Raw genomic sequence first — 12,045 nt, 5'->3', positions numbered from 1 at the left:
CAAAATAAATTAAATGACTTCAAATATTTATGTGAATAAATATCACCATCCATCGTTTGGGTCTTTTATAATTGTTTTATAAAAGAAGTACTCTAATGTCCATATTTACATTGATCACAGGTAAGCCAATTGTGGGCTATACATATATTACAATCTGAGAACAGTCTCTAAACTGAAACTGTATTTGTTATCAATTTTATTTCTTTAAATATCGAATTCATTTGAATATCAATGAAGATTATCATGATTGATGAAATATTATTGCATCAAGTTTAAGTTTTCTGCAGACTGTTAATGTTTAGGTCATTGTTCTGGAGGCTTCTTCACAGTATGTAAACAAAAACAAAATGGCGTCCATAACATGTACACATGTTTCAAATTTATATCTGACAAAAGTCAGGTTCCTGCTGTCAAAAGGGATTCACATTTATATTACAATAAATTATTCAGAATGAGGTACACTCAGGTTGCATAAGCAATGTACAATACCACTTCCTGTACTGCCACATCGATGATCAACCCAAAGTTATTTGTTCTATTTCAAAACTTGTACAAAATTAGTTCAAATTCTGGGAATCCCAGATGACGTAGTCGAATCTGATTGGCTAGATAGAAAAGTGATGAGGGGATTTTCCACTTTCTATTTTAGAAACGCCAAGAATGTTTTGTTACTAGTCCGTCGGGCATATTGGGTTACATGTTTTGGTTGCCTGAGATCTAAATGTTGTAGTCCCGGGCGTCGGGCTAGTGGATTTCTTAACCCCTGATTAATCTATCCATACAAGTTTCACTTATTAATCACATAGCTATCAGCACAACTGGTCTACAGAAATTATATCTTGGTTCTAATATACCAGCTCATTCCACTTCAAGTATGCAACACTGTGCTAATGTTGTTTCTGAAATTATAGAAGAGTACAATGAAAAGGATTTGGCTCAGAAAAGAAAATTACTTAAGGAAATAAACATACTGAGAGGTGATAATCCTAATATTATTAACATGCAGGCCAACAGAGTGTATAATAACCCTACTTATTCCGGAATGGGTAAAACACCATTTCAACCAGCTACTCAATGTACATATAACATGTTAGAAAATAATACTTATAAGCACAATATTGTAAGCACAAGACAAGTGTCTAAGCTTTGCTCAAATAAGAGTGAACATAAAACAAAAACAAAAGTTAAATTATATCACAAAGGTCACTATTCCGTAAACATTGAAATGCATGACAGCATAGGCAGCGTGGAGTGATGGGCTAAAGACTGCTTGTTAGACTTGGAAAATTATGGTCTGGAAGTTCAAGAAATTACCACTGACCCTGACAGCAGTGTATTTAGAGCTGCAGAGTCTTTTTTTAAAGCTGGTACAACCAATACTCAACCAATACATTTTCTAGATACGAGACAAATCATAGAAATTTTATTAAAAAAATGTTAGGTCTGAAGGAGATAATGTCGGCAAGATTAGTTTCAGAGAAAGATAAAATGCTAAAAAGGTTTGCATTAAGTGTGGCAGCACATTGTAAGGCAGAGTACAATGCTGCCTTTGATAAATTCAATATGGACTCTGTACTGGTAAAAGTTCACCTATCATATGCATGTCATGCTATAGTTTCTTGCTATCAGGGAGATCATAACGGGTGTACAAAATATTCCCTTGTTTGTTCAAATAGGAACAGTTTGAAGACATGGACTGAAAAATCAGCTTATCTGAAAAATAACTTTAAATTAAATAAAACACAGCAGCATTGTTACATGAATCCATAAAATATCGCCTTGAACCTACCATGCTAAACCGTACATGCAAAAACACTAACACACAAAAAGCTGAAGCAACTTACTGTGCAATATGTGCAACTGTACCTCGCAATGTAACATTTACCAGAAACTATAAAGAAAGGGTACATACAGCTATACACAATGTAAATAATGGCCCTTGAGAATCCATCGTTAAACTCTGTAAAGCAGCTGGGGTTCCCATCAAACCAGGAAGTTGTGCTGCCGGAGGTCTGAAAAATATTCAAAGACACAATGAACTAGAGGCTCTAAAGAGCCTGTGTCACTCACCTTGGTCTATGTGCATATCATAAACGAATACAAATTTACAAAATTTATGAAAATTGTTAAAAATTGAATATAAAGGGCAATAACTCCTGAAAGGGTCAATTGACCATTTTGATCATGTTGACTTATTTGTAGGTCTTACTTTGCTGTACATTATTGCTGTTTACAGTTTATCTCTATCTATAATAATATTCAAGATAATAACCAAAAACGGCCAAATTTCCTTAAAATGATTAACACTTTTCATTTTACATAATAATCATATAATCAGCATTTAAAACCTGTTTAGATTTAATATATAATAATCAACCAGGTGTAAACTAAATTACAGCATAATAGGAACATTTGTTATACTCATCAACATATAAGATAAGTTCCTAATACCAGTGGAACAAATATAAGGCTTAAATTAAAATATTGTTTGTTTGCAGTTTACCGACCGACCCTTGAAAATCCTCCCGACTGTGAAAATTTTATTGCTTTAAATTTGAAGAATTTTTTTTTTTACTTCTATTGACGCGATCCGGAACTTTGGGTCCTTTCCGGAAATGATTTAAAGTCTGGGTCAATTACGCATTTCAAGTTCGGTTTTTCTTAGCTTCCCGTCAAGCGTTCATGTGACCATTTAATGATAAAGCTCATGGAAATTGTTTACAGGTATCCATGAAGTCACGGAGGAGTACTTTACGCTGTCGTCTCATGTCAATTTTAAGACAAATAACAAACAAAAAAGTTTATTAGTAAACTGTTTATACAGATTCAGGCACATGTAATGATGTGTGATGATATCATTGACGATGATGCAGCGGAAATCATAACTGACACGATAACCATTCTGTCTCAAACAAATCGGGTACAGAATCTGTGGAGCCTGACTTTATGGAACCAATTTCAGTGGTTAAATAATTCGACAGCAGCTTGAAGTATGGCATATTTTCTACAAATCGTTGTGAAGACAATAAAGATGAAACCACTCCTCCGTGACTTAAATCTTCATGGATATCTGTAAACACGCCTATACGGAGGAAGGGCTCATTTGAAATGTAATGGATATAGATCATGCCAAATCAATAAGAAGCAACCCTAACTACACAAAGATGTAGAGAAAATGAATGGTTAGCTTGAAAAATAAATATACTCTCTCTATATTAAATCTATCTTCGATTGCAATGAGTATGCTCCTTAAGGATAAGGGGGGCTGCCACACTCATTGCAATTATTCTCTTTCTTACAATATTAAATATACCCAAACTGTGTGGCCTGTGTGAATTCAATTAAAACATGTCCTTAGGAGCTATGCTGCCAATTTTTTTTATGCATTAAAAACATTTCAGTACATACCATTTACTTTTAATGGGTTGCTATGGATTTCACCCCAAACTTTAGATTTCTTTGGTTTTCATTAAAGCCTGGCAAAAATATAACCTTATCACATATAATTAAATATTGTTAGAAATATGAAAACAGTCGAATGTCTTAATACTTTTTTTTCAAGTTGCTTTTTTTTTCAATTGAGGAAGATTCAATGGTTATTTTTTTTTTATTAAAAATACACTCTTTAATACATTGTCTTATAAATCTTTAATATCTACATTTTTCTGATGAAAATACTCTACTCATGAAAACATTCTAGTCAAGAAGCATACATGTCTGAATATATTTCTTTAAAACAGTTCTAGTCATAATGACATTCCTTGTTTATAAGTGTTCCAGTATTTAGTAATTATATCATATTTTATTTCATAAATTGGATAATGACACTATGTTAAAGTTTCAGTTTTGGTTAAAAAGTTTTTTATCTGAAAATGCCTGTTCATTTGATGTTGGTTTTTAGCATGTCCAGTGTTTGTTGTTTTAAAATGTTTTTTCTTCTTCACAAGAAACTTGGTTTAGTGTAACTGCTTGTTTAAACTGTATTTTGGCTGATAAAATAAAATATTTTTCCTACCCTTCAGTCTGAAGGTACAGTCGGAAAACTGCAAACAAACATATTTTTAAGGTTGGCCTAATACAGATGGAAAAAGGAATGATTGTTAGGCATAAATGTCTGTCTGGCAGGCATAATTTTACCTTGACCTCATTTTCATTGTTCAATGATAAGTTTTTGTGTATGGTCTGTTTTCAATTACCATATTCAAAAGGTTCACTATGTTGGTGTAAGTAATATTCAACATGTTGCCTGACAATATGATGATATTGCAATTGAACACCTCAAAGATGATTATTGACCATATAAGTTTAAGAAAATTGGTTCAATTTCTTAGATAATATCTTGTGCTATTACATAGTCATTACAAATATATACTTATAATAATGCATGCATAATTTGAAACTGTAAAAATAAGTTGTATAAACTTATATTTATTGTGTCTTTCATTGTTTTCCTGAGCACTTGAGTTCATCCCATGTTTTTCAGGATACATTAATGTTTATATCCTGTTTTATCAATTTCACCTTTCAAAGTTTTCAAAAAGTCATGATTGAATAATGTATCTTGTAATCTGTTTTCATATAGCACTTTGCTTCTAACAAAAGTCTGTTTAATTCAGTCCCATTTGATGTTTCTGGGATATAATCCTTCTGACAGAACAATATCTTGAAGATCCTGAATGTAGATGCAAAATAAATTTATTGAGTTTTTTTTCAATATATATGTTAATACACATGTTTACATAAATTAAGCCTGGACTGTAGCACAACGTGAGAAAAAATCAAATAGTAAGACATTCAAACTCATATGTTATACATACCAAGGTATCTGAAATGTAATATGTAAGTTCTAGCGACCTAATTTTTTTATTGATTTCAACCTACTGCCAAACATTTATGGATTATCAATGGTTTTCAAATGAGAGTGTTTCCCAACAGCCTAGAGACAAAATGTGAACAGAAACATCCTTGAATTTTAAAGAGCATTAATAATCTGTTTATTGCTCAATATTACCTATGACATTGTTGATGTTAAAATACATTGACAACACATGTATCCTTAGTTTCTAATAATATTTGTTAATACTAGTACATATGTAGGCATTCAATGCACAAGTTTGATACAGTGTACCAAAATTATAAAATACCTGAAATCCCCTGCTTCCTTCAGCAACAAAGTAGTCTAGTCCCTCCGGTGACTTTCTGACAATTGCTGAACATTCTGAAAGTATTTTAAACATTGTGCTACTACCTGAAAAATTTTAAAAAAGTCATGTATCAAAGTACATTTATGAAATTTTTCACAATTATTTTCTATAAAACTAGAAATTAGAGCTCTGTGAAATTTTGTATGCATTATATAATTAAATGAGTTTTCACATCCACCCATCTCCAAATACCTCTTTACCAAAAAGTTCATTTAAAGCTTCAAGTATGATAGCTGCTTATTGTTGAAAAGTGTAAGGTTAACTGTAATATTATCTCATCATTTCCCTTGATCTTAATGGATATTTGTCTTATTGGCATTAATAACACCACATCTTCCTTCATTAATTATTTTTTTATGAAGATTACAGTACGCTTAGTATTAATTATCTTCAAATAATATTCAAATCAAAAGCAGTTTTTTAATTAGGAAAACTTTAGCTTTAAATATGAACTACTAACTTGATAAGGTTAAAAAATTACCTAGTAAACTGATCTCATTCTCCTCACAATATGCCTTGTACTGTTGAATGATGGTTGCAGGTCCCATGCATCTTATTATATTAGGGGCATCCATAACTTCCCCTGATGATAACTTCAGATGTCTTTCTCCAAATGGCAGATCCTTGATGATGTGACTACGTAATAAAATCCAAAATTGGAAAGCTTTTCCTGATCCATTTTTATTTCTAGTTTTACATGTTTCACTTGATGGTTTTGCACAACTGTATAATATGCTATGTTTCTGTGCAACATAGTATCTACATTCAGTCAATCCTGGTAAGTAATTGATAAGCTGTTTAAAGCTGAGTTTTATTGCCAGAACAGATAAAACTTGTCTCCTTACTTGCCAAGCAGATGATTTTTTTTATAGGATTCAACAATAGCAGGTATCATTTTACTATTACCATTATCATCCTCATCCTGGTGTTCATCATCTTCACATATATTATTAAATATATCATCATATTCCCCTGGGGAAAATATGTCAGTTATGGTGTAGAAGCATTCCTTAAACAACCCCTGGTATCTTCTCTTTGTCCTCATACTTCTGTCCTTCCAGCTCTGAATGGGCAAACTAATAGTTGATACTTTTCTGGAGTTCAAATAATTGATCAAAAGATCAACATAATGTTCTCCCATATAGTCCTCGATTGTACTTGCTGTATTCTGACTTGAGGAAATTGTATTCTGGCTTGATTGGTCAGTTACCATATATGAACTTTGAAAATTATCCTTGAATAACAAAATAAACCATGCATTGTAAGAATGAATGGAGAAAAGGGAATCTAAATGTCCATTAATTATATTTTTTTGGGTTGTTTTTTTGAATACTGTTTAAGGTGGTACCTAACACTACAGGGAGATAACTCTGTAAAATCAGCTAAACGTTTTAATTATGTTGTGTTGTTAAGGGAATATTAAGCTTCTCTATGATCAAAATAAGTGCTTGTCAAACTGCTATATAACCAGTGTAATTTTTCTGATAAAATGGTTGGTTCAAACTTTTTGAAATTTTTATATTTTTGTCAAAGGGTCAAAGTAAATACTTTGTCAAAATTTTATGAAAATTAAACGAGCCAAATTAATTTTAGTTAAGGTGTTGGGTACCACCTTAATTAACATATTCTTGACTTTCATCGTTAATCATACTGAATTGTTTTGTCCTGAAATTGCATGAAAAATTTGCCCCTGGACAGTTATATAATTAGTAAACATCATACTCTAATGTCTAATGCATGATTATATGAGTGTGCATACCATTTGTTCATTACCAGTATATTAACTTAATCTTTGATTGTTGCTATTAAGTTACACATATCAGTGTAATGTATTTGTATATACAAATAAAATTTTAGTACAGTGTAGGAAAATATGAAATTTAAATAACAAGTTTTAGAAATATGTTGTCAGATGTTGTAAAGCAAGACTCATAGCACAATTTTTTTTTAAATATTTTTCTACACTGTAAGAATTTAAGATTATGATTTTACTCTGCAATATAACATATAGCTTACAAGACTAGTCTGTTTATGTGGTTCCTAAGTGTTTCTCGTTTCTTGTTTTTTATATAGATAAGACCATTGGTTTTCCCTGTTTGAATGGTTTTACACTAGTATTTTTTGCTTTTATAGCTTACTGTTCGGTGTGAGCCTAGGATCCTTGCTGAAGACCTTACTTTGACCTATAATGGTTTACTTTTATAATTGTGACTTGGATGGAGAGTTGTCTCATTGGCACTCATACCACATCTTCCTGTATCTATATAGTATAGCTTTTAACGCAACAAAAGCAGGATACTTGAGAATCTGATGGGGGTATTTGAACTTGTGAACTCAACTTTAAGTCACAATTCAAACAGAATGTTGACTTTAACAGTGCTTATTTGTTTTCAAGCGGGGGTTCATACAAACTCCTGAACCCCCCTGGCAAGGGTATGTGGTGTAGTATGTACTGTTAATTCTATGTTAAAATAATTTAAAATATTACATACTTATTAATACTAATACATTTACATCTTAGTGCTGTTATGACAATTTTCATTTTTCTACCATAAACCCCAGATTGTCATGGTTTTTTTTAATAATAGGCAGGATTGGTTTTGTTTTTTAGTTACCTTATCTGTTGTAATTTTCTTTGGCTCTTCTATGTTGCCTGAAAGTTTTCTTCTACAGTTAATGCAAATACCTATCAAAGATAGTACTTTATAATTATGATAAATATTATAATATCAATTTATAATACAAGATATTTTATTTACAACTCAAGGATGACATTAGGATCTTTAGTATTATACCTCCTTAGGACATGCGTTTCTTAACATAGGTAAGAGTTGCCTGAAAGTGTACTACAATGTATTTATGATGGATTGATTGCATCCAGTGACAAATATTACAATAAATGCATATTCTTCTTAGGTTTCCTTTGATCATTCATGCATTGTGGGAAGAGTGTAAGATATAATGTTGTTTTGCTATGAGCTGGTTCATGTCACCTGTTTTTTCTTCTTTTGAAATTTAAAAAAAAACATCAATCTTAAAATGGTTTTTCTGTTTAAGCAATAGCAATCAGGACCTTTTTGTTTGGTTCGTTTTATATTCTTTGAATTTTCTTGTGGTAATCAATACAATGTTAGGAATTTAATTGTAGTTATACACTATATTTTTAAATCCGAATATTACCTCTCGTATGCATCAATTGGTTGTACATAATTAAACGTAACACTTTATAAATTTTGTGTGTAAAAATGCTACTCATTAATTGTTTTGTTACAAATTAGGTCATTATAGTTTTCTCATTTAAATTGTTTCACTTTATTCATGTCAGTGTCTTTTTAAGCCAAGTATGGATTTTTCTCATCGTTGAAAGCTGTACAGTGGCCTATAATTTTCTTATATCCATTATTGAACACTTGTGAGTGGGTCTCCTTGGGGTCTAAGTATGACGTGGGATTGCCAATTTTTTTGTAAGCGTGTCACTTGAAAGTCAAATTATTGTGCCAAGAAAACAGGAAATGAAGTCTAGCGGGAAACAAGAAATTCCAAAAAAATAAAAATTGCTTACTTACAGGATGAAGAAATCTGACAAAACAGTAAGTGGGATCCGGGATCAGAACCCCCCAATGAGACCATATTGTGATAATCCTTTTATTGGCAATCAAGCAATGTCCTTAACATTTTTGACATAAAATTTTACAAACAATAATGTTCTCTAATTTTCCCTGAACTATGGACATGATGGATTGAACTTTAAAATTAGGTAATTGTTAAACTTTTTCTTTGCACTTGCACTTAAATATTTATCATTTACACTTTGCAATGTTTTCCCCATGGATATTTTTTTTGAAACAGAAAATTTATATCTGGGTCACATTGGGGTATCAAATTGGGGACAGGTCCCCCCCTTTTGTTGGAAAAAATTGTTTGATTATATAGGGAATCACAGAAGCATGACTTGAGGCCCCCCTCTTTTTTTAGGTCACCCAGAGGGCCTCCCTTATCAAAAGTTCTGGAACAGCCACTGATATGCCAGTCGACTGGTGTGCGTAATACATTGTGTTAATACTAATAGCGCTATTAACACAACATTTAAACATAACAGTCGACTGGCATATATTTTTTTCCAAAAACATCAATGATACATGCCCCTGCAGTGGCCGATCCAGAAATTTTCCTAAGGGGGGGCCTGCTGACTGACCTAAGGGGGGGCCCGCTCCAGTCATGCCTCAATGATTCCCTATATAATCAACCAAATTTTTCCCATGAAAGGGGGGGGGGGCCCTGGATCCACCTATGACCTGTGCCTCAACCTTGTGATTAGAAAGTTTTAAAAAATATGATTTGTCTTTGTTTGTTAATAGAAAACTCTTATAAAATGCTTACTTGTATTGATTGGAACAATGATTCCCCACTGTTCTCTGATCTTCTGAACTCCGACAATATCTAACGGTCTACCTCCTGCGATTGATTTGGTCTTCTTCCTTCTCTCTGGTACATTTTGGTTTTCTGGATGAGAACTGAGTGATATTAGAACTTCACACAATTGACGTCCTATTTTGATTATTTCTCGAATGAAATGAAAAATGTGCACTGCACACATAAATGTTCAAATAAATCTGGAAGTATTCCAGCCTCCGTTAAGGTTTATGACCCCTTCTATAACTTAATACTAAGCCATGAAATTATGAACTTTTCAAACAGCAATAGTATCAAAACAGCAAATATAATGAATAATAGAGATGACGAATTTTGATCATAAACCAAGGGGAAACTTCGTGCAAAGCATTATTATTTATTGTTTCATTGCATGTAATAGAAAAGTTTTTTATGTGGCAAATAAAACAAGATTTTTTGTAGAAAATCCACAGACTTTAAAAAAGAGGTTTTCGTTATAAAATTTTAACCACAGATTACTCACTTGTTTTTCTATGACTTGCTAGCATTTATTTTTTACAAAATGTCCTAAACAATATTTAAATTCCAAAAAACCTGGTGCTGCATCACTTAAGTCGAGCGCACCATAAAAGGTGTACTTGAATTGGTCCTGTAACCGGAGAGCACGAATTTCATTACAAAATTGCTTGTCTCCACCGGGACTCGAACTCGGGACCTCTGTGTTACGAGGCAGCGCGCTAACCGACTGAGCTAAAGAAGTACTTCCTTAGCTCAACCATTTACGGCTGACTAAGTATCTACTAAGTTTTTCTAAGGGAAGCAATCCCGTCACAGTCCATATTTATATTTGTTTTTAACCAATATCTAAACTTATAAACTAGTCTTACGAAAATAATCACTAGCATGGCATGCAATAATCTTCTATCTATCAAGCACCGAATTGCAAAAGATGAGAGTACAAGGGGAAAGGCTGTGAATTTTCTATAAAATTTCCATATCATATGAATCAACACGAGGGTACATAATCCTTGCCAAAATTTCATATATATATCAGTTTCTGTAAATATGGATAAGGGTTTTAAATCTTCTGAATAAGTAAGTAAGTTGTTTTCAAATTGTTGAAAAAAAGCAGGAATGTAGGAGCATTCAGGGTCATATAGTACCATGTAAGTTTTGAAAGTTCTGTCTGCATATTAAAGTTGAAATTTTACTCTTTTCTGAAGAGCTCCAGAAAAAGGACTGGCTAAAACCGGGAAGATCGCAAAGCTAAATGTGGCCGGGCTATTTTTTCACAGTTTCTTCATCTGTAACTGAACTTTAAATATTGTTCATGAATAAATACATTTTTTAAAGTCAAATTCCTTATATTAAATAAAAGACAAAGCTGCGAAAAAGTCATTAGAAAGTGGAAATTTTGAAAAAAAATGGCAGTGTCTAGCTGTCTTTTTAAAAAAAAAGAAGGTTTAAATAAACTCATCATAGATACCAGGACTAAATTTAGTATACACGCCAGACGCGCGCCTCGTCCACAAAAGACTCACCAGCGACGCTCGAATCCAAAAAAGCAAAAGGCCAAATAAAGTACGAAGTTGAAGAGCATTGAGAACCAAAATTCCTAAAAGTTTTGCCAAATACAGCTAAGGTGATCTATGCCTGAGGTAGAAAAGCCTAAGTATTTCAAAAAATTAAAAAATTGGTAATTTCACTTTTAAATTTACTCATTCCAACTTTCACCCTAAAGTTAGCTTACATACTAAGGTTTAAGTAGAGCATACTCACAAGGTTGTGTAAAATTGCGTGGGGTGCTCATTTTCGCCATATCTTTCCATGTTTTCTACAGTTTATGTTCAGGTCTATGTGTTTTTTTTAGGAAGATAACTTCAAATGCAAAATATTCTTAAGCTTGAAAACGTCTTTGTTTGAAAATAATGATATGAAAAGTAAGATTAAAGGGTGTTTGAAATTGTCTGATATTTTGTCAATGGGGGACACATATTCGCCGTTTTTACACATCTATTTAAAACCAAATAACTGCAGCTTTAAACAATATTTATCAAATCAAATTCATTATAGATGAATAGCAAACATTTCAAATGTGTAAAGAACTGACATTTAGGGCAATCAGTCAAAGAATTACTAGGAAATACTTCTTTGAAATAATTTTTTTCATTCAGGAAATTGGCTGAAAATCGTTGTCTGTTTTTTGGTCCTTTTCGGTAAGTGCCGAAATTTTGTTTAGTTTAAAAAAAAACTAATATTTGTTATAATGATATAATTTACCGGCATATTTCTTCCATTTCACCCATCCTTTGAAGTTTTTACACCTCAAAATCATAAAACGGCGAAATTGTGTCCCCGGCGAATATGAGCACCCAGGGGCGGATGCAGGAATTTTCGAAGGGGGGGGGTGCTAACCCAGGGCAAAGGGGGGGGGGATGCAGGGGGTGCA

The 12,045-nt window shown here is 32.6% G+C and overlaps 1 protein-coding gene across 1 annotated transcript; it reads right to left on the bottom strand.

Moving 5' to 3' along the window:
• Positions 1–3,599: 3,599 nt before the first annotated feature.
• Positions 3,600–10,496, bottom strand: LOC139519994 (uncharacterized). Its single transcript, XM_071312328.1, has 4 exons — positions 9,585–10,496; positions 7,820–7,890; positions 5,686–6,438; positions 3,600–5,248 (listed from the first exon to the last, which is right to left on the bottom strand). The coding sequence occupies exons 1-3, from the start codon at positions 9,799–9,801 to the stop codon at positions 6,046–6,048; spliced, it is 681 nt and encodes a 226-aa protein (XP_071168429.1). The 5' UTR covers positions 9,802–10,496; the 3' UTR covers positions 3,600–5,248; positions 5,686–6,045.
• Between the last annotated feature and the right edge of the window lie 1,549 nt (positions 10,497–12,045).

The sequence above is a fragment of the Mytilus edulis genome, chromosome 4 (genome assembly GCF_963676685.1).
Source record: "Mytilus edulis chromosome 4, xbMytEdul2.2, whole genome shotgun sequence".
Taxonomy (NCBI): Eukaryota; Metazoa; Mollusca; class Bivalvia; order Mytilida; family Mytilidae; genus Mytilus; species Mytilus edulis.
This window is presented reverse-complemented; position numbering and strand designations above follow the sequence as displayed.

Bases quoted from the DNA above. Each gene is read 5' to 3' on its own strand.
- LOC139519994 (XM_071312328.1), bottom strand. From the start codon at position 9,801: ATGTGTGCAGTGCACATTTTTCATTTCATTCGAGAAATAATCAAAATA. The intron at 7,891-9,584 runs GTAAGCATTTTA...TATCTTTGATAG, and splicing joins CATTGTTCCAATCAATACAA to GTATTTGCATTAACTGTAGA. The intron at 6,439-7,819 runs GTAACTAAAAAA...TTGTTATTCAAG, and splicing joins AGAAAATTACAACAGATAAG to GATAATTTTCAAAGTTCATA.